The 26319-nt window shown below is 50.8% G+C and overlaps 2 protein-coding genes across 2 annotated transcripts; one reads left to right on the plus strand and one right to left on the minus strand.

Moving 5' to 3' along the window:
* Nucleotides 1-649: 649 nt before the first annotated feature.
* SOWAHA (sosondowah ankyrin repeat domain family member A) lies at nucleotides 650-4214 on the plus strand. The gene has a single exon (XM_070374874.1). It carries the CDS (start codon nucleotides 1045-1047, stop codon nucleotides 2734-2736), a length of 1692 nt encoding a protein of 563 aa, XP_070230975.1. The 5' UTR covers nucleotides 650-1044; the 3' UTR covers nucleotides 2737-4214.
* An 8053-nt stretch (nucleotides 4215-12267) lies between these two features.
* On the minus strand, nucleotides 12268-19282 carry SHROOM1 (shroom family member 1). The gene is given in 9 exon segments (XM_070374332.1): nucleotides 12268-12928; nucleotides 13024-13296; nucleotides 13405-13546; nucleotides 13635-14204; nucleotides 14404-14464; nucleotides 14467-14612; nucleotides 14856-14911; nucleotides 15003-15992; nucleotides 19159-19282. Coding segments are annotated over 9 exon segments (2583 nt in total). The 5' UTR covers nucleotides 19171-19282; the 3' UTR covers nucleotides 12268-12595.
* Between the last annotated feature and the right edge of the window lie 7037 nt (nucleotides 19283-26319).

The raw sequence follows: 26319 nt of genomic DNA on the forward strand, positions 1-26319 counted from the left end.
CTCCTCCATCCACGGGAGTTTCCAGGCAAGAGCACTGGAGTGGGGTGCCATCGCCTTCTCTGAGGCAGAAACGAGGTGCGCAGCAAATATTTGTGGAGGAAGTGAATTTTTAAAAACATAGCATGATTCCAATTTTACTTTCTTATTTTAAAGCATAAACATGTATACACATGTGTAGGGGGAGGGAGAAAAAAAACAGTCAAAAATGTTAATGGTAATTTTAAGTGATATTTTTCCTTCTTTATGTTTTCCTGTGGTTTTATTCCCCAAACTCGATGTGAAAATGTACTATCGCATCATAAGAAAACTGCTTTTTAAAACGTCTCTTCTAAATCTCGGGTGACATACATTGCCACGCACAGCGAATTGTGTCTACTGCAAGTTACACGAAGCCATTTTTCTGTAATCAACAATTCAGAAGGCATTGATGGTCTTTAAATAAATTACTGGTTGAAGCAATCGCCCGGTATTTTGTGGTGGTTAAACATTTCTTAAAGGAATAAGAAACCTTGCTTCGGCTGGCGACCGCGTTATCCCTGGGGAACACACCCACCTAGCAACCGGGAGCGGAGCTGAAGCTTGGCACTGCGCCTTTAATTCCCGGGTTGGGAGGGGCGGTGGAGAATTTCCGCTCCCGTACTCCCACCGCGGCCCTGGCGGCAGCTGTCACCTGTAAGGCGAGCACCGCGCATGGGGGATGGAGTCCGGCGCCCATTGGACAGATTGTAAAGGCAGACACCTACCCCGAAGACTGGGGACCCCGCGGGGCAGCGGCGGGGGTCGCGCGCCGCGGCCCCCGGCTCCTTTCTCCAGGAGACTGCCGGGCCCCGCTGCGCTGGCATGACCGAGGTCCAGCTTCGGGGACACGCCCGTCACGCCTCGGTGAAAAAGATCAGGTGAGCCTGGCCGAGGCGGACCTGACTCCCGGAACCCCGGCTCCCTCCTCCGGCGGCGCCGCGACGTCCACCTTGCCCAGCAACCGGGAGCCGCAGAGTTGGTGGGAGCGGGCGGCCTGGCTCCCCCCTTGCGGGGCGGTAAGTGACCATGGCACTGGCCGCGGCCGCGGCTGCTGCGGCCGCCGGAGTGAGCCAGGCGGCGGTGCTGGGTTTCCTGCAGGAGAACGGCGGGAAGGTGCGCAACTCCGAGCTGCTGAGCCGCTTCAAACCGCTCCTGGAGGCCGGCGACCCACGCGGCCGCGCAGCCCGCAGGGACCGCTTCAAGCAGTTCGTCAACAACGTGGCCGTGGTGAAGGAGCTCGACGGCGTCAAATTCGTGGTGCTGAAGAAGAAGTCGCGGTCCCACGACGGACCCGAGCCCCCGGCCTGCTGCTTCCAGAGCGCCCCGGAGGCACCAGCCCCGCCGTCGAAGGTCACTTCTGTCTCACAGGAGGAAACCGCGGCCTCGGGGGCTCCGTCCGCGTCCTGGGCACCGAGGGCGGCGGAACCGGCTGAGGACCCGGCCCCGCCATCAGAGCAGCAGGATACCGCCGGGGCTCCGGCCTCAGAGACCACTCAGGGGCTGTTGTTAGACCCGACCTGGCAGTCAGGGGTGCCCTCTGACCCCCAGATTCCAGCCTTCGAACTGGCCCAGCCCTCTGAGGGTCTCTCTGAAGACGTGGCCCCACCGTCCACGGCACCGTCGGAGGCACCTTCGCCCCACGTAGAACCGCCAGACCCGGAAGCTGCGCCTCGGGGGCCACCACCACCCACCCCTCGCCCTCCGCCTCAGAAGCCTTGCATGCTGCCTGTGCGCTGCGTCCCCGGCCCCTCGGCGCTGCGGATCCGGGCTGAGGAGCAGGGCCTGCGCAGGCAGCTGTCGGAGGAGCCCAGTCCGCGGAGCTCCCCGATGCTGCTGCGGCGGCTCTCGGTTGAGGAGTCCGGCCTGGGCCTCGGTCTGGGCTCTGGCCGCTCCCCTCACCTGAGGCGCCTGTCGCGCGCCGGCCCGCGCCTGCTGAGCCCCGACACTGAGGAGGCTCCGGCTGCCCCGCCGCCATCCGCCGTGCCCCTGGAGCCGGCCGAACACGAGTGGCTAGTGCGGGCGGCTGGGGGCCGCTGGACCCACCAGCTGCACGGGCTGCTGCTGCGCGACCTCGGCCTGGCAGCCAAACGCGACTTCATGTCTGGTTTCACAGCCCTGCACTGGGCCGCTAAGAGCGGCGACCTCGAGATGGTGCAGCAGCTGGTGGAGGTCGCGCGGCGTGGGGGCGCACGGGTCGACGTCAACGCGCGCTCGCACGGCGGCTATACGCCGCTGCATTTGGCGGCGCTGCACGGCCACGAGGATGCGGCAGTGCTCTTGGTAGTCCGCTTGGGTGCGCAGGTGCACGTGCGCGACCACAGCGGACGGCGCGCTTACCAGTACCTGCAGTCGGGCGCCTCGTATGCTCTGCGTCGCCTACTTGGCGACCCTGGCCTGCGAGGTTCGACCGAACCCGATGGGGCTGCTGGTGGTAGTGGCAGTTTTGCGGCCCGGCGCCCCGTGCAGGTGGCGGCCACCATCCTCAGTTCCACCACCAGCGCGTTTCTGGGCGTCCTGGCTGATGACCTGATGCTCCAGGATCTGGCTCGAGGCATGAGAAAGTCAAGCTCCTTAAACAAATTCTTGGGAGCCTCGCCCATGGCTCCTCGTAAAAAGACAAAGATCCGCGGCAGTCTGCCAGCCTTTTCAGAAATCTCTCGTCGACCCACTCCAGGAGCCTTGGCTGGTCTAGTGCCCAGCCTACCCCCAGCAACCTGACGGTTCCCAAGGTGACGACTTGGTGGCTCTAATCGCCCCTCCCTCTCACAGTCAAAGCCTGCCCAAGACCATGGTCCAACACTTTTGGCTCCATCGTGTCTCCAGCTTTGTCCACTGCAGCCTGTTTTACCCAAGTGGGCCTTTGCCTCCAACTTAATCTTTCTCCAGAGATGGGATTCAAGATCTCAGTGAGAGCCTCCTATGAAGAACTCTGGAAATCAGGCTTGAACCTTGGAGGAGATTTGCAATTTAGGATCAAAGGTTCAGGGGCAGCAGCTGGTCTGGCCCCTGAATGATTTAAACCAATGCCTCTGCATCTATATACTTCCAAAGCAGAATTACAGCTTTGTGTGGTGATAGATTATTTGTCAGCTTTAAGATATGCAGTGCATTTGTAATTTGATGCTTTTATCCTGTTTTTAAGTTGAAATGAGGTAAAACAACTTTCATAAAATAACCTCTTGAAATTATATTTTTCCAAAATGCTCAGATATGTTCAATCTTTTGCTAAATATTTTGGAATTCTATTAAAAAAAAAAAACGATCAAGATATAAAGGAATTTAGTCCCAACCAACAAAACCCTTGAATGGTTATCTACCTCATTTTAAGCAATCAAGATGTCAATCTTGAACACAGAAAGTGACCATTGTGAATGTAATTAATTTCAGTTATACTGTGAATGCTAAATATTAGAAAACAAGTGCATCTTGGGAGTAAAAGTGATTTAACAATGAGAGAAAAGACATTTTTGGCAAATACTTTTAATTTGTGGTTGTCTTTATGGTGAAATGTATCTTTGTCACTGGTCGCTGGCTACTTTGCCATGGCATGAATATTTAACTTTTTAAAATTTGATTTGTGAATTGCACCATTGTGCCATGTTTCTGAATCTGTGGCTTTCAAATCTGGCTGAGCCTTTCACTGCAGTAGGTGAATATTCAAAGAAAAAAAATGTCATATCCTAACACCAGAAAAATAACTGGCTAAATAGTAACAGATACAATTAAGGAGCAACTATTTTATAAGAAAGTTCTATACAAGCAAAACTTATGTGGTAGCCATTTTAAAAAGCCATCTGAAAGCAAACAACTTATTCCAAAATAGCAAATGCAAAGTCTCCTTACTCAGCGACCTTAGAGAGGGGTAGCTTAGTTCACCTGTATCTTTGCTCCTATTTGTAATTGAGAAGGTTTTAAGTATTGCCAGGATTTCTCAGGTTCAACCCAGCATAATTATAATGGCTCTTTTCCCATTTTAAAGATACGAAGTCTATTTGCTCAACCAATCTTTTTTTAAAATATCATATTGTAATAATGCTCTGCTTTTGCAAATTGGGTTTGCATGTGATTAGTTATACCAAATAGTTTTTGTGGCCAGGGTAGTGGGGCTCCCCTCCCATATATGTATCAGTGAGGCCTCTGAAAATTATTTAAGGCAGTCCTTCCTGGAATGTTTTGATTTAACCAATGAAATAAACATTTTCCCATTTTGTTCCTGCTGTGTGATGTTGTACTTCCCTTAAACATTCTATAGCACTTGCTACTGTATTTGCATTTCTTTTCATTACTTTTATCCCCATCCTTTTGCTTCTTTCAAGCATTCTACTATTGAAAGAATTTGGATTTCTCTGCAAAGTAAAGGAATCAACCAAACATGGATATGATAGCCAAAAACCTTAGATAAATGTAGGCCCTGATCTGGCCTCTCCCATCTTCCTTGCCTGGAACTCTAGCTAAGCTGCATAAATTATTTCAAAATGCACATCAAATCGTCTGCCTCTGTGAAAAACTAAATGATGAGAGGCAATAATGAAAGCAATCTGAGTAGCTGAAGGTCTAAGAATAAAATATTAGAAATTTTTCATAATGAAAGAGAAACTTGACTGAGGGTAACAAAGGTCACACACAGGTATGACTGGCTTTGAGAAAGACAAAATGTAAGCCAGCGCAGTAGCGATAACAATAATAATGTTTATGGCACACTTAAATCAGAGGAAGATTCTTAAACTGCGGAAGAATCTTTGTGTTTCACAAGGGTGTGCTGCAAACCTTCCAAGTGAAGTAAAAACATTGGGCAAGAGTTTAGGGTCAATAAGCCTAACACGCAGGTGTAACAAACCACTGCTTTTCCCTTGCAGGCTGAGACTGTCTGAAACTATATGGGAAGTTAGTAGGAAATTAAGGTTTGATATGCATATGGGAAGTTTGCAAGAAGAATATCTGGTTAACAGGAGGCATACCTGTGGAAGAGTATTTCCAACAAATGACCAAAAAAAAAGCTGTTCATCGATTAAGGCAATTTATCTGGTTAAAATTATCCCAGGGAACAGAATCACTCCTCTTAATAGGGAAAGAGTTAATTGCTGATGTGGATGTGTATGACTCATATCCACAGCAAGCTTTTTAATACAATTGTACATTTCCTCTCAGGAGGACGGAGGCTATTCTTGAGTATGTGTTACATACCTAAAGGAGACCAGGGTATGTTGCTGTTGTTCAGTCACTCAGTCATGTCCGACTCTTTGCGACCCCATGGACTGCAGCAAGCCAGGCTTCCCTGTTCTTCACAATCTCCCAGAGTTTACTCAAACTCATGTACATCGAGTTGGTGATGCCATCCAACCATCTTATCCTCTGTTGTCCCCTTCTCCTCCTGCCTTCAATCTTTCCCAGCATCAGGGTCTTTTCGAGTGAGTCAGCTCATCCCATCAGGTGGCCAAAATATTGGAGTTTCAGCTTCAGCATCAATCCTTCCAGTGAATATTCAGGGTTGATTTCCTTTAGGAATGACTGGCTTGATCTCCTTGTGGTAAAAGGGACTGTCAAGAGTCTTCTCCATCACTATAGTTCAAAGGCATCAATTCTTTGGCACTCAACCTTTTTATGGTCCAGCTCTCACATCCATACATGACTACTGAAAAAACCATAGCTTTGACTAGACAGATTTTGTAGGCAAAGTAATGGCTCTGCTTTTTAATATACTGTCATATTTAACAGCATTTTAATATGCTGTCTAGGTTTGTCACAGTTTTTCTTCCAAGGAGCAAGCATCTTTTAATTTCATGGCTGCAATCACCGTCCACAGTGATTTTGGAGCCCAAGAAAATAAAGTCCGTCACGTTTCCATTGTTTCCCCATCTATTTGGCATGAAGTGATGGGACCAGATGCCACGATCTTAGTTTTTTGAATGTTGAGTTATAAGACGGCTTTTTCACTCTCCTTTTTCATCTTCATCAAGAAGCTTTTTGGTTCCTCCTCACTTTCTGCCATAAGGGTGGTGTCATCTGCATGTCTGAGGTTATTGATATTTCTCCCTGAAATCTTGATTCCAGTTTGTGCTTCATCCAGTCTGGCATTTTGCATTATGTACTCTGCATATAAGTTAAATAAACAGGGTGACAGTATACAGCCTTGACATACTCCTTTCCCAATTTTGACGAGGCCATGCTGCTGCTGCTAAGTCACCAGTCGTGTCAGACTCTGTGCGACCCCATAGACAGCAGCCCACCAAGCTCCCCCGTCCCCGGGATTCTCCAGGCAAGAACACTGGAGTGGGTTGCCATTTCCTTCTCCAATGCATGAAAGTGAAAAGTGAAAGTGAAGTTGTTGAGTCATGTCCAACTCTTAGCGACCCCATGGACTGCGGCCCACCAGGCTCCTCCATCCATGGGATTTTCCAGGCAAGAGTACTGGAGTGGGGTCCCATTGCCTTCTCCAGACCAGGCTATGGGGAATGCATATATAACCTGTGTTTACTAAGTGCTAAGCATGGTTCTAAACACTTTGTAGGTATTCACCACCACCTTACAATGTATGTACTGTTAGTATCTTGATTTTTAAAGTGAGGAAGCCTAGAGAAACTGTAAGTAACCTGTATGGCCTCAAGCTACTCATCTCACATGCTAGTAAAGTAACGCTCAAAATTCTCCAAGCCAGGCTTCAGCAATATGTGAACCGTGAACTTTCTAATGTTCAAGCTGGTTTTAGAAAAGGCAGAGGAACCAGAGATCAAATTGCCAACATCTGCTGGATCATGGAAAAAGCAAGAGAGTTCCAGAAAAACATCTATTTCTGCTTTATTGACTACGCCAAAGCCTTTGACTGTGTGGATCACAATAAACTGTGGAAAATTCTGAAAGAGATGGGAATGAATACCAGACCACCTGACCTGCCTCTTGAGAAATTTGTATGCAGGTCAGGAAGCAACAGTTAGAACTGGACATGGAACAACAGACTGGTTCCAAATAGGAAAAGGAGTTCGTCAAGGCTGTATATTGTCACCCTGTTTATTTAACTTATATGCAGAGTACATCATGAGAAACGCTGGACTGGAAGAAACACAAGCTGGAATCAAGATTGCTGGGAGAAATATCAATAACCTCAGATATGCAGATGACACCACCCTTATGGCAGAAAGTGAAGAGGAACTCAAAAGTCTCTTGATGAAAGTGAAAGTGGAGAGTGAAAAAGTTGGCTTAAAGCTCAACATTCAGAAAATGAAGATCATGGCATCTGGTCCCATCACTTCGTGGGAAATAGATGGGGAAACAGTGGAAACAGTGTCAGACTTTATTTTTGTGGGCTCCAAAATCACTACAGATGGTGACTGCAGCCATGAAATTAAAAGATTGTTACTCCTTGGAAGGAAAGTTATGACCAACCTAGATAGCCTATTCAAAAGCAGAGACATTACTTTGCCAACAAAGGTCCGTCTAGTCAAGGCTATGGTTTTTCCTGTGGTCATGTATGGATGTGAGAGTTGGACTGTGAAGAAGGCTGAGCATCGAAGAATTGATGTTTTTGAGGTGTGGTGTTGGAGAAGACTCTTGAGAGTCCCTTGGACTGCAAGGAGATCCAACCAGTCCATTCTGAAGGAGATCAGCCCTGGGATTTCTTTGGAGGGAATGATGCTAAAGCTGAAACTCCAGTACTTTGGCCACCTCATGCAAAGAGTTGAGTCATTGGAAAAGACTCTGATGCTGGGAGGGATTGGGGGCAAGAGGAGAAGGGGACGACAGAGGATGAGATGGCTGGATGGCATCACTGACTCGATGGACGTGAGTCTCAGTGAACTCCGGGAGTTGGTGATGGACAGGGAGGCCTGGCATGCTGCGATTCATGGGGTCGCAAAGAGTCGGACACGACTGAGCAACTGATCTGATCTGATCTGATGGCCTCAAGCTAGTAACTGTCACGGTCAGGATGGCATCCTGCTGCTCTTTTCCAGTAAAGCATCCTGTTACAGAAAAGCAAGGTGATCTCATCTCAGCTCTTTATTCATTTAGTGACCTTAAGCAAGTCACCCAATTCTCCAAGCTCCATCTCTCTCTCTGTGGAATTGGCAGTACCTATCCTACAGGCTGTGGGGAGGGAGGAGCACATGGAATGAGTAGGTAGAGTTGTCTGTGAACTGCAACATCATCCTGAAATATTACTAGGAGTGCCAAGTTGGTCCCAAAGGGATATCTGGATGCATTCCAAAACCAAATAGCTCTGATTTGTGCTGTTACTCTACCTGATCACCATTCTTTTACCATGTTAGTACCTGTATATATAAACAACAATATTGACACTACTAGGAAAAATATATTCCCACAAAAGGGAAACTATCCTATATTCTGTAAGTGATATCACATTTTTTCAAATATCACAGTGCCTTTTATTTATTTATTTTTGGCTGCACAGGGTTTTTGTTGCTGTGTGTCAGTTTTCTCTAGTTGTGGCGAGCGGGCTTCTCATTATGACGGCTTCTCTTGTTGCAGAGCACAGGCTCTAGGCTCATGCTGGCTCAGTAGTTGTGGCACACAGGCTTAGCTGCCCAGTGGCATGTGGAATCTTTTCTGGTCAGGGATCTAACCCTTGTCTCTTGCATTGGCAGGTGGATTCTTTTTTTTTTTTTTAATTTGTTAATTTATTTTTAGCTTGCTGGGTCTTCGTTGCTGCAAGTGGGCTTTCTCTAGTTGGGATGAGTGGAGACTACTGTCTAGTTGCAGTGCTCAGTCTTCTCATTGCAATGGCTTCTCTTGTTACGGAGCACAGGCTCTGGGCTCACGTGGGCTCAGTAGTTGTGGCACAGGGGCTTAATTGCTCTGAGGTGTGCGGAATCTTCCCTCACCAGGGATTGAACCAATGTCCCCTTCGTTGGCAGGCAAGATTCTTAACTACTGGACCATCAGGGAAGTCTCCACTATGCCTTTCTTACCGCACATACCTCTGAAATCCCCAGCCTCTCCTTCCAGTCCTAAACAAGTATTCAGCCTTCTGGATTGAAAGCACCCCTCTGCGCACATGGCTTTAAGGCTGGGCCTATCAGGACCTATATTCTTCCCCTTTTCTTTGCCTTATCCTGGAAGAAATTATCTGACCTTTTAAAATGGTGTAATAAGTAGACTGTCACTCTCCAGGCAGCTTGTTGCCTTGAACCTCTATGGCTGGCTTCACACTTCCAGAACTGCCCCACCTCTGGACTTAAACCTGTGGAGCAGAGGTGGCCTCAGATATTACTGCAGGGAAGTGGAAAGAAGGACCAGATAGTGAGAGAGGGAGTGGGAGGAAGAGAGGTGGGGAGGGAGTGATTGAGAGAGAGATCTCTGGACCTCTCCTCCAGAAGGGGGAAAAAAGTTCTCCTAGTGAGAACTTAGTGCTGACTTCAATTTCAAAGACAGCAGGTAAACACCCATGGTGATTTTCTAAACTGCAGCTAGGCCCTGAAAGTAATGTTATGGGTTCGTTGGGAGGATTGATTTACAGCATTTGCCTGCGTCCCGCCCCCCACATTCCCCCTTTCTCTCTTCTCTCTGCGGTGGTCCTCAACCGCATTTGACCTAAATGTCGTCTGAAAGCTTCTGAATCACTCATGACTGAACAGCGAGGTAGTTTGTTCCCCTGAGGATTTCTGAAGTTCACTCCAGCTGCTTGCCGAGGTAGGTGGTGTGCAGAGCAGACTGTTCCAGCCAGATTGAGCGCCGGCTTGGAGCACCGCGGAACATTGCTTCCCTACTCAGTTTCCAATTTACAGTCAGAAGGTAAAAAGTACACTAATTAAATCCATATTAGGAGGAACCGCGGGGGCGGGATGAGGCGAGTGGGAGAGGAGGCCTCCGGCTGCCTGTTGCCCAGCAACAAGGGCACTCCGCTAAGCTGTGGGGCGCAGCGTCTCAGGCCGCCAGGCTGGGGGTGGTGGGACCAGCAGGCTGGGGCGCAGAAGCTTGGGGAGGTGCGGACAGAAACCCCAGCAGAGACCCAAGGAACCCTCTTTTCCACCGTGGGGAACTAAGTAAGGAACTAAGTAAGGCTCTTTTGGATATTGATCCTCAAGATCACCCCCAACCCCCACCCCCAGCTTTCCCCTCCCCACTCCTCATTAACCAACAAATGTCGAAGGAGGTGGCAAAGGAAAGCGAGCCAACCTTCCCACAGCCAACTGGCTAGAATTTCTTTCCGACAGAAGCAAAGGCTTAGCCCCCGCCTTCAGGCCCAACAGGGACACTGCTCAGGACAAGGCAGCATCCCTGGGGCTAGCCCGGAAGGCCTGGTAGCTGGAGAGGTGGTGAAGGGTCATAAAAAGAACAGCGCCATCTGCTGGCAGCGTCTAGGAGGGTGGAATTCACCCGGCTTCTCGTATTCACTGCCTCCCTCCACACCCAAGTCTTAGCCTGTGGTGCTAATATCCAACACCTATGCTGAGATCGTTCTTGTCCTCTGAAGGAACAACGGGGTGTGGAAGAAAGATAAACTGGGGCAGGAAGGAGAAGGAGACAAATGGAAGGACCTGCTCAGTTGGGGCCGCACTTTGGTGGGCGCTTTCGATCTGATGACTGGGAGGGATTGGGGGCAAGAGGAGAAGGGGACGACAGAGGTTGAGATGGCTGGATGGCATCACTGACTCGATGGACGAGTCTCAGTGAACTCCGGGAGTTGGTGATGGACAGGGAGGCCTGGCATGCTGCGATTCATGGGGTCGCAGAGAGTCGGACACGACTGAGCGACTGATCTGATCTGATCTGATCTTCGATCTGGTAGAGACAAGTACAGCAGCCTCGTATTTCCCCATGGCCAAAACCAGCCAAGAACCAAACTGCAGTTTAACTGGACAAGAGCAGACGCTGCTACCCATGCCCATTCAGGGCTGGGAGTGTTTTGTCTGAAATACACAATTTCCACTGGCCTAATGGACAAGGTTAAGTGTATTTCTAAGAATATCACAATGCGCGCTGAGTCGCGTCCACTCTGCGACCCCACGGACTGTAGCCGCCAAGCTCCTCTGTCCACAGGATTTTTTCAGGCAAGAATTCTGGAGTGGGAAGAATATCACAATAGGAGAAAGCAATGAGCACTGTATAGGGCAAAAGGCAGAAGTAAGTATATCCCTCCAGAAGGCGTCTGGCAGCAAGCTGTCCAGCAGGGCAGAGAACCTTGGAGCGGAGGCCCCGCCCACAGCGTTCAAAGGGGAGAAGCAAAGCAGAATGTTAGAACCCGCAACCGCCTCAGCAGGAGCCCCATATGTTTTTTATAAAAAGGCACAATGTGAGTATTGTTCTGTGCTCAATAGCACGACTGTTGTAACTAATGCTTTTAGTATGAATACGACCACTTAAAATTCCCAACCAGTTGCACTTAGTGACAATATGCATCAGAAAAGAGCTCAGAAGCAGAGATTTCTCACTTAGAGGTCAGTTGGCTTTAGATACCAATATTATTAAGGTGCCTGGCTTACAAAAATACACTCAGTATTTGCATGAACAATGTTCTGGTCCCCAGTCTTTGCAGCTACAAATGCTAAGGCAGATTTTCACATGTATATTGGAGAACATTGATTCTATGTACGCAGGGATGATACACAGAGGGTGTGTGTGTCATTTGTTTCATTTCACTCTAGCCCTTAACCCCCCACTCCCAGCTCCAGCCCAACCCCAAATAGGCATCTCCAGGACATAAGACCCCCAGCATAATAGGTCTCCAGATACCCCATGACTCATCCCCATTCAGCTCCCATCCTCCCAACTGCCCTCTTCAAGCCTGGTTGACCCCATAGGGTCTTCCAAAGGAGAGGTGGACAAATTCAGTTTTGATAACACAACTGGATGAGGAAGACAGTTCTTTTTGGGCCTCAGAATGAATTTCCCCAAATGCCCAAGTGTATTTGACACTCATCAGGGTTTTTAGGCAAAGCATCTGAATCCATTTTTCATTTGGGGAAGTTCCCTGTGCCTTGAATCTTGAAGGGAGGCAGCCCTACCCACTTCTACTATACCACTGAGGTTAGGGGCTTGGGTAAAAACCAGCAAAAGGGACCTAAACTCAGCCAATCAGGTCTAGAGTTTTGTGGTAAAAATGCAGTCACCAGAAGAGTTAGGGACTACTGGTGACAGCATCTGCCTGGCCCCTCTTGTTTTCAAGCCTGTTTCTTCAGTCTTCCTAGGAATCCCTAGACCTGACTGATGTCCTCTGACAAATAGCTAATCTGCTCTAGTCAGGGAGGTGTCTGAAATTTGCAAACAAGACCCTGCCTCCAAGCCAGACTCCAGGTATTACTTCTCATCAATTTTTTTATTGAGAGGGAAAAGAAATGGCCATTTTGAATCTTAAGTTGAGGTTGTCTCATCTCCCTCCAACCAACCCTTACCGGAACTCTTGCTCATCAAAGGAGAGAATTCTGCAGATTTAAAATTTCTGTTAACTACCAGATAATCCACAAGATTTGGGAAAGACCACGTGAGAACACTTGGAAGAAGTACTCCGGCAAAGCCGGGCCTGGGTCTTCCCCACCACAAGGGAAAAGCACCGAATAAACCAGCGTCATCCGGAATCATGCGGGTGAGAGGCAAGGGCAATGCTCCCCACCCTCACCGCCTGTAACTAGATGAGGGGAGGGGGGAAGGGCGGTTTATCGGGAGGATGGGTCCCTGAGGGGAAGGCTGGCCTGGGAGACGAGGGATGACGGCCAAGGTCGTTCCTGACTGCGTCCAGTTGGTCCTGAATAAGGCGGACCCGCTCGTCCAAGCTGCGCTGCTGGGCCAGGACGGCGGCCTTGCCGGCCAACAGGGTGCGGTAGGCGCTCAGCTCCTCTGCGGGCAGTGCGCGCGCTAGCAGCTCCCGTAGGGCCCGCTCCCGCCGCGCCACGTGCTGCTTCAGCTCCTTAGCATCTTTCTCCTGCCGCTGCAGGAGCCCCAGTCGCTGCAGCAGAGAGGCCTGGAGATGCAGGGCGAGGGCACTGTGAGCCAGGCCCGATGCAGGCCCCTCACCGCCCTTCCCGTCTCCCCGCCCTCCTCAGCCCTAACCATTACCTGCTCTTCAGGGTCGCTGTCTGCACCCACCCGGGCCAGGGCACGGTGCACGCGGGCCAGGCGACTGCCCAGCAACAGCAGGAGGCCAAGCACGCGCTCTAGGTCGGCCATGAACCGCCTGAACCGCTCCAGCTCGTGGGGTGCACAGGCCTGGCCGACAGCGGCCTCCAGAGCAGCTCTGCGCCTGGCCCAAGCTTGGGCCGCTCCCTGCAGCTGCTTCTGCTCGGCCTGAAGGTCCCTTAGCATCTTTTGGAGGAGGTCCGCCAGCTCTGCCTGCCGGGAGTGCGTAGGCACTTAAGTCTGGAGCCAGGCCCCTGACTCCCCAGACCAGACTCTGGGTTCTGGCCTCACTCAGCCACCAATGGCCCCTTCCACACTCACTTTCTTGGCTTGGATGCTGTTATTTGGCTTTGGTACACCCTGGTCACATGGTTGGTCAGGTGCAACGTGGGTGGTAAGGTTTTCAGGCCTTGTCTCCTCCTGAGAAGTTGGCAGGTGCTGGGTGGAGTTAAGTAGATAGGACCTGGGGACAAAACCAGAGCTCCTTGTGTTGTCCTGCCCCAGAGATCAGGGGCTTAAAGTCCTCTGAGTCCCTGATGCCCCTCACTTACCCTGGCTCAGAATTACCAGCAGCCTCCTCTCCAGCCTCCCTACAGGCTGGTCTCATTGCAGCCCAGACCTCAGCTAAAGGAATCAGTCCATCTAGCAGGCCCAGGGCTGGCTCTGGGCTGGGATAGGAGGTGAAAGTGTCACTCTGAGAGGGATCCAATCTGGCCAGCTCCTGAACCAGCTCCTCGAGGCGTGGACTGGCCCATGTTGACCGGGGACCAGGCTCCCCAGGGCCCCAAGCCAGGGCACTACGGCCAGGGAGCCCTGGGGTATCACTGTCTGGAGGTCCCAGGGTATCACCTGGGAAAGGTTTCAGGTCAGTCTCTGCAGCTGTGGGGAGAACAGTGGTCAGCAGTCCAGTGGGGTCAAATGTAAGGATATCACCATTTGCAGTCTCAGGGGGGCTACAGCATGTAGGCCTGGAAACATTCACAGAACCGTTTAACCCCTGCCAACACTCATCCACCCCTGCAGTTTCTGGGTCCTCATGGAAGGGCTTCTCTGGGGGGATTATAGCTTGGTCAGTCCTTTGACTCAAGCCAGCTCCGTACTCCTGGTCAGAGACATGGACACTGAAAGTGGAAGAGACACTAAATCAGAAAAAGCTCTGGCCAAGGGCCCCCCCCCACCCCCTGCCAACCACTCCCAGCTCCCAACCCGCCCCGCCCCCCCAGCCTTCCGTCAAGAGAGAGTTCCATGCCTCTCCAGCAATTTATAGATGTGTGTAGGAAAGGTGTATCTCACTCTGCTTGAAAGTCTGAGGGAACTCACCAGGTTGGGAGCCCCAGGGGAGTCTGGGAGTCTGCAGGTGATCTTGTTCTGACCAGGGGGCTTCTTCCAGGAAAACTTCATCATCAGGAAGGGATGGGAGCCGAACAGACCCAATGCAGTTCTCTGAGCCCCTCTGCTCACAGTCAGAGGGACTGCTCTGGGGTCCTTCTGCAGGACACACTTCTGCAGCTTCCTTCTGATTTAGGAACCTGGAGGCAAGGACCCCACACTGACCACAGTGACCAGGAAGGAAGATTCTGGTTCTGCACCAGAGACACAGTGGGGTGTTGGGGGTGGGATTAGGGGGTGTGGTTTGCACTCTGCCTTGAGACATAAGGCTCAAACTGAGGGTGGGCGGAGGCCTTCTTTCTTGAGCAAGAGCCATGAAAGCTGCCTCCCCCAACTTTCAGTTCCCCTAACTTTCAGTTTCCAGAGTGGTCCATGTCTCTCACCTGTTAAGTTTGGTCTGCAATGGTGGTCTAGGGGTTTCTGCTCCTTGGGGAACAGCCTGGAAAGGCAAGCAATTGGGTGAAATGTTGCTCAAGTTTTCAGTCCTCTAGGTTCCCCCACCCCAAGGTGGCAGCCCCTATCTTCCATACCTGGGCAATGGGCATGACACCTTCTGGACTTCCCCAGGGGGCCAAGACTTCCCCGGAAGCGCTCCGACTCCGACTGGCGGCAGGCCTGTAGGCATTGCCAAGCTTCAAGGACCGGGGATTTGGGTCCTCTACACTTGGGGGCTGGGTCGCAGGCAGCCATCTGATCTGGTGACCTTCAAACTCAGCCAGCGTCCTCTGCTGCCATTCCCGAGGCTCCGGCCCGATGAAGCCAGAGCTGGAGCAGGCCTCTCCGGAGCATTGCCTCGCCAACCCAGCGCCCCTACCCAGGCGATCCAGTTTCCCTGGCTCTGAGAAGCACCACTTCCGCTGCTGGGTGGGAGCCCCTGAGCGCGCCGGCTCTACTTCCCCGCCGGGGTGGCTGAGCGAGGCGGAGCGCGGGTGTTCGGCAGAGGGCCGCGCGGGGGCCGCGGGCCGCAGGCGGGAGGGCAGGCTCATGCGGAGCTCCTTGCGCTGGAAGGACGTCTCCCGGAGCACTCGCCGCTGCGCGCCCTGCAGCCGCTGGCGGTAGGCGGCCCGCGAGGCGGGCGGGCTGGGCGGCTCGGCGGCCCGCGCCTCGGCCTCAGCCTCGGCCGCCAGCGCGTACAGCAGCGGGGTGGTCTGGCGGCTGAGCGGTCCCGGGCCCTTTTCAGGGGCACGAGGCCCACTGCGTGCGGGGGCCGCGGGCCGGGGCTGCGCGGAAGTGCGAAGCCTGGCGGCGGGGGCCGGGCCGCCCCACACCACGCGCACGTAGTCCCAGTCCAGGTAGGGAAGTTGCTGGGTCCCCGCCAAAGGCGACGGCGTGCGCGGCTCAGGAGGCTCAGGACCGCCTGAGGCAGCGGAGAGAGAGCTGTAGGCCGAGTCGGTGGGCGCGGACAACCGCCGCAAGTCCAGGCTGCGAGTGGACGAGGCCGGGGAGGTGCGGCCACCTCCGGGACCCAGGGCCTCCATGGCTGCTCGGACGAGGGCGGAGGCTGGCCAGCTCTGTAAGGCCTGGAAAAGCATAGGCGGCGTGGGAGGTGAAGCGCTCCGGGTATGGGTTAGGATAGCCTGCTGGCCCCTCCAACACCGACATGCTTACACATTGCCTCCCTGGCCACGGGACCCATGGCCCTAACATCCCGCACCTCCCTCTTCTGGGATGGCAAAGGCAGGAGGACCAGGGGAGCACCTCTGGAGGTTGAGAGCCTTAGCTCAGAGGAAGGAAGTGGCGCCTAGGCCATTCCCTACCGGGGCTCTTCTGGCCCAGCCTCTACCCTGGCACCTCCTGGAGCGCTGAGAACATACCCATGCTCCTTCCCTCCCCAACCCTGTCCCACCCAGGCCGCTTCCTGGCTGCTTTGTTAACTCCTCCGGGTGATCTTTTCCTCATAAACAACATCAACAACGATCTGAGATCAGAGGGGAGCCAAGAAAGGAGGGGAGGAAAGACCCAGGTCAGGTGGCAGGGGCAGCTTCACAGCCTTCCTCTGGGCCAGTTATGTTCCAGGTGCTCTGAATAAATATTTATCTTGAACCTCACAACTGTTGCCTGCGTTTTACAGATGAGGACAGTGAGGTTCTGAACCAGGGAATGATTTGCCCAGAGGCACATAGCTAGTAAGAGCCAGAGCCCTGCCTGGAATCTGGGCTTGCCTCCAAGCTTACTGAAGCCAGAATCAATTTCCTAGAAGCAAACTCTGCTGAAAGCCAGTTTACCCCAATCCCCCCCCAACAAAGCTCAGACTCCTCTGTGGGAAACAATCCGCACCCCCCTTCAAATTACTGTCAGATCCCAGGATAATATGTTCCCTGCTTGGGAGACTCTGCCTTTTGTCTAGGAGTGACAGGCTTACCCCATTTTGTGCCACTCTTGCTCCTCCTATAGAGCTCAGCTTAGAGGTTTCCTGGCCCTTTGGGATCCCTCTAGTGTCCTAGCTTCCCCATCACAGCACTCGACACCCTGCATGGTGATTGTTGGTTTGCCTGTGATTCCCTCTCCCCATTCCCACCCATGAACTTCCTGAGGACAGGCCCTGCACTGACTCCTCTCTGTACCCTCAATGTCTGGCATGTAGTTGATGTGAAATATTTGTTGAATGACAAGGAAAGGAGCAGAATTGCAGGAACTAGATGGGGGGTGGCTTTGGTGGAGAAGGTTGAGGGCTTCTTTGCTTCCACCTACTCTTCTCTCCCTATTAGTCTTTTTGAAGAAGGGGACAGAATGGGTGAGACAGTTGCCACTCATGGACACTGACCAGGTTATTCAGGTTATTAAGAACCAAAAGAGCAGGCAAGCATAGCTTGGAACAGGAATGGCCAGAAATCAATACCTTCCCAGTGCCAGGAGGGGGAACAAGGGGAGGAGCTGGGGGAGTGTACCTGGATCAGGGGTGAAAGTAGCTTTGAGTCTTGGGAACTCAGGGTTCAGTGTGGGCTAAAGGGACTTTTGTGTGTGGAGGTGGATGGTGGGGAGAAAGCAGGTTTGCCTTCCCTGAGCTTCTTGGTTGGGACTGCAGAGGAGGGTGGCCCATAGCTGGGTGGAAACTGAAAAAACAGACTTTGGTAAGCCTCCTAGACACACTTTAGAGTTCAGGATCACCCTCTACCCCATTCCCTGAGACCCCAGATTCTACAGATTGCTGGCTAGGGCAGGTAGAGAGGTTAGTGGTGGGAGGACATGGTGTTTCCTTAAAGGGAGAAGCAGTACTTCCACCATTCCCAGGAGGGGCTGTCAGCTGATCTGGTACCAGAACATCTTGACATCACCCACCTGGAGGCATCACTGTGCCTACTAAAGCCAGCCCTGAAGGCTGGTCCTCACACTCAGGCTTGGGGACCACTTTTGCAAAGTAGTTTATACTCTCTGTATTTCAGAAAGAAAAGCTACTGAGTAGCAGCCCCTTGGAAGACTCACCTCCTCTAGGGAACCCCTCCAGCCACCCAGACGCTGGCCCCCTCTCCTGCTATCCTTCTGAGCCCAACTTGGGAGCACTGTTTATCCTGGCTCATGCCACCGAGGCCTACCCATGTTGACTTTCACTGCATCTATAGGCATGGGTAACTGTTCAAATACAAAGATGTTTCCTTAAAAAAGACCTTGAAAATTCTTATTTGTGAGTTACTGAATGACAAAGGGTTCTGAGTTCGCCCAATAAAAACAGCTCAAATGGATAATAAAAATGTCTGTATATTTTCTTATTGATCTTGTGTTGAGAATGCTTTATCAGTGGTAACCTGAGCACCCGATACCCATGCAAGATAGGGTAGGAGAGTCCAGCTCCTTTAGTGTGTTTTGGGGCCTCAGCCCAAAGAGCAGAGAGTTTTTGTCTGGCTGCAGGGAGCCTCTTGCAGTCCAACCATCCTCTGTGGCTGGGAGTGGCCACACCCCAGGAGCCCTAGCGTCAGCACTAATGTCAGCTGTGGGCTGGGCTGCAGAGCCAATGCCTGCATTGAATATAAGTCAGAACTAAAGCTTTCTCAAGCCCCATCAGCCCAGGGGGAGCAGCATGTTATCCTGGAAAACCGCTAGATTAGGTAGGGTCATATGGTATTGGCATTGTTTGCAATAAACATCACCTGAATCAAAGAGCAAGAGACGAAAAGGAGACAACGATGACTTCAATGTTCAGAGCTAGGAACTGAGGAGGTGCAGGTGCCGGTGTCAGGAATGAGGAAGCTGGGATGCGGACTGGCCAAGGGTTCCAGGCCGGGTCTGGGGCCTGTGGACTTTGCAGTGTTTGTGGCAAGTCTGGTGAGCAGTTGAGTAGGTTGAGATGTGAGTCTGGACCTCAGCAGAGAGGTTGGACCAGGCAAGCAGACAGACCCAGGCTTTTAGTTAGAGGTTCTTGGGGAAACCGATGGAGACTGCTTCCAGTGACTAAAGTCACACAAAGGCAACAGAAACAGATCCAGGTAAAGTGACCAGAAAGACAGACAACCTCAAATGATCAATAAGGATCAGGAATTAAATCATATCTAGGATGCTCTTCCTCAGTGGTAGGCTTACTGTAGGGTGTTGCCTCCATGTCACCCAGACTGAGTTTCTGGGTCCTGGGCCTGTCTTGAATCCCAGCTCTCCAGACACAGTCTGGAAGAGCAGGCATTAGGGGGAAGTTCCATGGCTCTCCCAGCCCCCTACGGCTCCCCATTCTCCAAGGCTGTCCGCCCCACAACGCACCCTGCGAAGCATCTGCTCTCCACTGCTGCCGCCCTCCCGGAGAGTCTCCACAGGCTCTAGCTCCGTGCCGCGGGCAGGAAACGAGGGATGCTAGGGCACATGTGGAAAGGAGGCCGCTGTCGAGGTCGGACCACATACCTGGGGCTTCAAGCTGAGTTGAGGTCAGAGGGGCAAGAAGCACAGGCCTGGTGGCCACAGGGGGCGACAAAGTCACGAGGTGCAGCAGGAGAGCGACGCCTCGCGAACACTGGCACAGTGGATGGCCCCCGGCCGGCGCATTTCTCGGCCTTTCCTGTTGGGTTCACCGTTGGGGAAGGAGGGCTCAAAACGCGCGCAGGGGACCACGCGGTCCTGGACGCAGGAGAGAGGGGCAGGGGGTGGGGGCTGGATTCCCTAGCGGCTCCGCTGCCGAAGGGCATGAGCCGGGGGTCGGGGAGTGGCTAGGGGGTGCGGTGAGGCCCCATTCCGTGTTCGCCAGCCCCCGGCGGGCTCCCCCAGCAGCTCCCGCCGCTACCGGTTCTGCGCCCACCACCCCTCTGCCGGAGGCGGGGACAGGGGCGCAGGAGCCCGACCCGACTCGCGCAGACCAGACGTGTTGTGGAGCCCAACACCTTCAGACCCAGCGACGCGCGGGCTGTTCCTCAGCGGCTCAGCCACTCCCATCCGCACCTAGCTGCGGGGCTCGCCCTACCGCCCGGGGGAACGGCGATTCCGCCGCCTGGCCCCCGGCCTCGCAGCGTACCTGAGCTCCAACCCGAGACGAGCTCCTGGACTGCGGCCGCGCGGTGACATCAGAGCCCTGGGCTATGGCTCCCGACCCCACCTCCAGGCTCCCTCCGCCGCGGGGGAGGCGCCAAATCCGACTCCCGGGGGCGGGAGCGCGGAGCGGCCGCACTGCCCAGGCAGCCGACAGCCCCTTCCTAGTGTCCGCTTGTAGGCTTAGACCCAGGTCGGGGTTGGACGCTCGTTACCCCGCCGGGCACAGGCCTCTTGCCTGGCTGGAAAAGCGAGAAAGTAGGGGTAGGGCTCCCAGGGCGCTCGCCCGCCGGTCTCCATCTGGTATGTTCTCACGGCCTGTAGTGCTCGGCCGGAGTCCCACGGATTCAAACCACCCTATCAGTGGGGAAGCCCAGGCCAGGTCCCAAGAGCTCCAGAAGGCCACCTCATTCCAGTTTGGCTAAGGAAACAGACCTGCCACTGTCCCTGTCCAGCTCTGAGTACAGTGCGGATGCTAATGCTTCCTTGACCAACTAACTCTCCCTCCAGAACTTCCATTTCCAGAACTCTTGCAGCTCTCTGATTCCCACTATGGCCTCTTTGCTCCCCTCTTTGCCCCTTTTCATTTCTCTCATATCTCGCATCGTCTGGGCCCTCTGGCCGCCCACCTGAAAAGGGGGAAGGGAAGCTGGGGCACTGCTGACTTGTGTATTCATTCCGGGTCTTCTCAGTGGTGCTCAGCATTTTAAGGTGCTGGACTACGCATGTCCCCCGTGGCCTGAATAGGATTTACTCCAGCCATAGAATCTGGCTCTCTTCACCTTCCGGGATCTCAAGGCTCCAAAGAATGATCTGAATTCATCAGCCACTGTACACTGGTCACTGCTCTGTCCTCAGCCTTCCCTGCCTCCACTTTCCAAACCTGTATTCTGTGAATACTGGCTCTCAAGAATGTTCCATCCCTGGAAAGGGCTGAGCGCCTTTTTGCTGAACCCAGTCAGTGCTTGGTCTTTCTGTTATTGTGGCTTCCCTTACTGTCCCACAGAAGAATCAGCATGCCTGGGGGGCGAAGACCATATCCCCGTATCTTGGCATTCTTGGCTGACAAGGTTTGTTGGTGATAATAACCAGAAGCCGGAACTTAGATCGGGGGTCAAGGCTACCACTTTCTAGGGGGAATAAGAGCCTGGGAAACTTGGTCTGTTTGGGTCTTCTAGGGGATAGAGGCAGCAGGCACCTAAGCCTGGCTTCTGATTGGGACACTCCTGGCACTGATTTTTCTTCAAATGCTATCCTGATCCAGGCATCAGCCAGGAGCTGGAGCTCTGGACTCAGACAATGGCTCAGAACTTCTTGGTTTTGAACACCTGCCCTTTTAATACCAACTCTGATCCACATGGTTGGTCTCAGAGCAGTATCACAATAGAGGAAACAAAACCCAGCAACCAAAAGTCAGTTAAAAAATGTTCAAGATTTTAATTTATATATATATATATATGAAACTACAAGTCCCTGGTAGCTCAGACAGTAAAGAATCTGCCTGTAATGCAAGAGATGCAGGTGATATGGGTTTGATCCCTGGGTCAGGAAGATCACCTGGAGGAGGAAATGGCAACCCATTCCAGTATTCTTGCCTGAGAAATGCCATGGACAGAGGAGCCTGGAGGGCTACAGTCTATATATTTTAAAATACATGTATATGTATATATATTTTTAAATTTATTTTTATTTATTTGGCTGCACCAAGTCTTAGTTGCGATCTTTGATCTTCATTGTGACATGCAGGATCTTTTTATTAATAGTTGCAGCATGTGAGCTCTAGTTCCCAAAACAGGGATTGAACCCAGGCCCCCTGCATTGAGAGCATGGAGTCTTAACCACTGGGGCATCAGGGAAGTTCCTTAATTTATATTAAAAAAAAAGTATATTTCTTGACAACTATGAAGTGGACACAACATCCACAGTCATTCTTGATAATCCTCTTCTCCTCCCCCTTATCTCTCTCTCTCTGCCTAAATTCCCCAAAAGAAATCCCATCCACTCACTTCTCTGCTTGCCTCTTTTTCTCTTCTGTGAAAGAGAAAGCACCCCTGACATCTGGAAGTTGGCCTGGGACTATCAGCTAGACCTTGGTCTTATAGGAGTTGGTCTGACAGTCACACATAAGGCCATGGAGTTCTCCTGTTTCGCATAAACAATTTCATAGGACATCAACATCAGACAAGACCCTCTGTAACCATGATGGGTCAAGATAAAAACAAGACCATTCTGTAATCATATCTGAACACAGACAAACCATGAATATTGTCCAAGTCAAAAAAATGACCAAATGTCTTTCTGTCCTGGATAATATGTGTGACTGCTGCTTCCTTACCAACTGTGGCTTTAGCTTTGCTTCAGTCATTCCTCTTTCTCATAAGATTTTAAGATACCCAATCATAGAATTACTCTTGCTTCCTGAAGCATCAAACACTGAGAAAAGTCCTACTTCTTTAACTCTCCAAAATATCCTTTAAGTCCTTTCTAATGCCCTCTTACCAAGATGCTTCACGGTTCCCCTCACTGTAACAACTAATACACTCCATTTTTTCAACTACAGGTGTGTCCCTCATGATCTTTGACTGGAGGGCATCTCTTTAGTGCAAAAGCCCAAAAAGTCTTAGAGGGGAAGAAGGGGAAGAAACTGCAACCAACTTGGAGTCTCCCTTAGTGACAGTGGTTAGGGAGCAGGGGCCATGGAGAAGATGGACACATGCAGATATTCATCATGTTTTTCTACTACATAAAAAGACATGCTTGTGCCCCTCAGTATCTCAGTACTTTTCCAGGCCTGAGAGAGTCCATCTGACACTGTGTGAGTTAGCCAAGAACCACCCAACCTAGCCCTTCCTCAGTTACCCACGCAAAATAATTATAAATGGGTAAGCCACTAAGTTTAGGGATACTCTGTTAAACGGTAATAGATAACTGTAACAGGATATGTAAAATTTCAAATTTGGTTAATCTTCTCAAATTTCTTACAAAGAGGTTGTACCAATTTGTATCCCCATTAGTGAGTGCCCATTTTCCCACATCCTCACTAACATAGTACATTATCAGACTTTTGATCTCTGAAACCTGAAAGGTGAAAATGTTTTAATTTTTTATATATAAAATCGCATATCATTTTGTACTTTTTTTTTTTTCATTTTGTACATTTTAAGGCCACTTGTATTCACTTCTGTGATCTGTCAACTTTCCTTGCCCATGTTTCTATTGGATTATTGGTCTTTTTCTTACTGACTTATAAGATCTCTTTATGTATCAAGGTAATTTACTTTTTAAAATTTTTAATGTGTGGCAAATATTTTCCCAAGTTTGTGTCTTCTGACTTTGTTTGTGGTGGGAGTGAATTTATAACCCATGGTTAAGGTAAAAAAAAAAAGTTTCATTCTTGTAGATAGCAACTACAGAGCTATTTTAATAATTCAGAGACCATCATATATTGGTTCAAATTCACTAAGGCCAGAAATCCTTCAATGAATTATGTTGTCTATTTCTGGAAATCCAACAAAGCATGAATCACTGTTTTTACACAAGTATCTACTTAAATTGTTAAGTGTTCCCTTAAAGCAAGTTTGTTTGCTTTTTAATTATGCACTGAATTCACCACACTTGTCCAAAGATAGGGCTTTATAGGAAGTCAGCCATAAGAAAAATTCAGGGAGAATGGAGTCCCCCCACCCCTCCATATGAGGGTGTCTGGCAGGAAGGCCTTTGGGCGAGGCTGGTTAGGGACTGGTTGTCCCAGCAATTGAATCAAAGTTTCCTTTCAGATCAGCAGTTCCTGGGAAAGAATGCTGGTCTGTCACATTCCTATTGAGTACGCGTATATCACCTTTTCCCTACAGATGCTGTGTGACTCCTTAGCCTCTGTTTGCTTTGGCCATAATAACTCAGCTTTTGTTAATTCCTCAGCCTGATTTACAAACCCCAGATCTGGGCCCATTCCATCCTCCTCGTCTGCCCTCACTGTTACCCACACACCCCTGGCCAAGAGAGATTAAAGGAGGTAGCTGGATACAGGCCTCTCTCCTTTTCTACCAGCTCCAATGGACCCAAGACAGATAAGTGGTGGTCACATGAGCTTTTCCACTTTGCTTTGCTGGCCTCCCAGGATCTAGATGAAAAAATGTCTTTTACATGTCATTTTGGTCCCCAAGAATAGAAATTAACTCAAGACTCTGAACCAGACCCCCAGTAGCATCCCTAGGGAAGGCAAAAGCAGGCTCAGGTCCAGAGGTGGCTCTGTGTTCAGGTCCTAATAAAGGGGTGAAATGGTCTACAAAGGCCCCTCTCCTAAAAGTACCTTCTAATTGAGCTAAATCCGCCAAGTCTCTGGCGTCATCAGGAGTCATCTGATAAGCATTTTCAATGAGAGGATGTTCCAACCCTAGAGGTTTGGGCCTCGGGCTTTAGACGGAAGCCTGGGTACAGGATTGGGTCACAGCATGCCACGTGCACATAGAATGGATTCTAGTCGTTAGCTCTGGAAGTAGATAATGCATGTCCTTAACATTCATCAGGAAACTCTTGCTGATCTTAACTGATGTGTCTGGTCAGTTACTCACATGGAGGAGACTTTGTTCTAAAACCTGCGGGTGTGTATATCTGGCATCCATCATGGTGCGTGAGTTTTTGGGACCCTTCCAGGAATGAATGTGACAGCACACACACACACACACACACAGTTTAGTTGGCAGATTTTTGTACTCCAAGGGAAGGATCAAGAGAAGTTTAAAAAAAGAGGACAACAAAATTCTCCAACATAGCTCCAATAAGTGGAACATTCTCTGAAGCCCTGCCTGGTTTGTGTAGAGATGCAAGTGCCTACACTTATATTTAACTACTTCAGGGTGGGTGACAGCCTAGAAATCAGTTCCGCAGACACCCCAGCCACAAGGTCTTCCCACAAGATCATGCTGCCTGCTAGTCTGCTGCTGTGCTACAACAAACAAAAATAAAATACCACAATTAAAAAAAAAAAAATAAGGAGGACAGAGAGCTATCCTCCAATTCACTGTGTCCTGGGTATACAAAAACCAGCAGTGAGAGAGCAAGCGTGAGTCCACAGCCTGGCAGACCTAAGTGAATGCCAGTCTGACCCTGGAGATATCCCAACCTTCCTGAACAATTCATTCCCTCATCTATAAAATGGATATGACTGCATGTTTGCCAGGTAAAGATTAAATGAGATTTCATCAAATCTACTCAGCACGGGCTCACAGGAGGCCATCAGCAAGTGGCGTTAGTTATCATTATTATTCCTTACTTCAGTTTCTCCTGTAGGGAAGACAATCCTAACTAAATCCCAGCGTCAATTTGATCTTTGAGGACTGGTTTATACACCAGAGGTCTCCCATGAGTGTTGCTCCCCTCCTAAGCTTTGCTTACTACTCCCTCAAACAGGGCTGTGGTAGACATCTGAACACTTCCTTCCTAGGGGAACACATATTGTGTAGGTCTTGGGGAGAGAGAGCCCCTTCTTCCATTTTGAAAGACAGCTTGCCACAGTGCAAACCTTGAGACCTGGGCTTGACCAGTGTGATGCTCCTGCCAGGGACTGGGACTCTCATGTGGGTGTCATGGAGATGTAGGGACAGGTGAGAAACCACTAGGAGTTGGACGGTGTGATGTGGTGGTGGTCCTAACCTGTCTCCTGCTCTTGCTGTCCAGCCTCCTTTAGCTCCTGTCTACTTTCATTGCCTGGTCCTCCTGCCTTTTAGTCAAGTCTGTGAGCCACAAGTCCTCCTTCCGATGCATTCCTTTTTGGAGTTGTAGGAGCTGGCTGCTGCTGCCTGAATTGAAGAAATTTTGGAAATAAAGGTAAGACATCTTTTAATACTGGGATGCCAATGTTAGGCTGGAGGAAAATCTGGCCAGATTTGGGTGTTCAGAGTTATTCTATCCCTGGAAGAAGCAACCACTAGGTGAGAAGTGAGAAAGCTCTCCCACAGCTGCCCTGGGGCTAAGGGGATGTGGTCCATGCCCTTTGATGTGGCTGGAGATCCTCTAACAAGGCTTAAACAAGCTCAAAACTAGCAACTCAGGAAACAGGATAAAGCAGCACAGGAGAAATACAAGGCAGGCAAGTTCCTGGTTCAAAGTGATAAACATTTGCTATGAAATTGAAAACAAGATTTCCCTTGATAAACATAAAATCAAAGACAAGAAAGTTTGGAGATTGGTTCCTTTTTCCTATTCTTGCACTAAAGAGGGTGGCCCAGATTCTACCTGTTCTTTGTTTGTTTTTTTAGCATGGACCAAAAGACTAAGCAAATGTCAGGCCAAGGTGGGCCTGCCTGGAGACCTAGAAGCATAGGCTTCCATCCCATAGCTGCCCCGCTCCCCACAGAGAGTTGGGCACATGCTGAAGTTTCTTTTTTTCTTCCCTCTCCTACTAGA

This window comes from Bos mutus, chromosome 7, assembly GCF_027580195.1.
Source record: "Bos mutus isolate GX-2022 chromosome 7, NWIPB_WYAK_1.1, whole genome shotgun sequence".
Classification (NCBI taxonomy): Eukaryota; Metazoa; Chordata; class Mammalia; order Artiodactyla; family Bovidae; genus Bos; species Bos mutus.

Bases quoted from the DNA above. Each gene is read 5' to 3' on its own strand.
- SOWAHA (XM_070374874.1), top strand. From the start codon at position 1,045: ATGGCACTGGCCGCGGCCGCGGCTGCTGCGGCCGCCGGAGTGAGCCAG.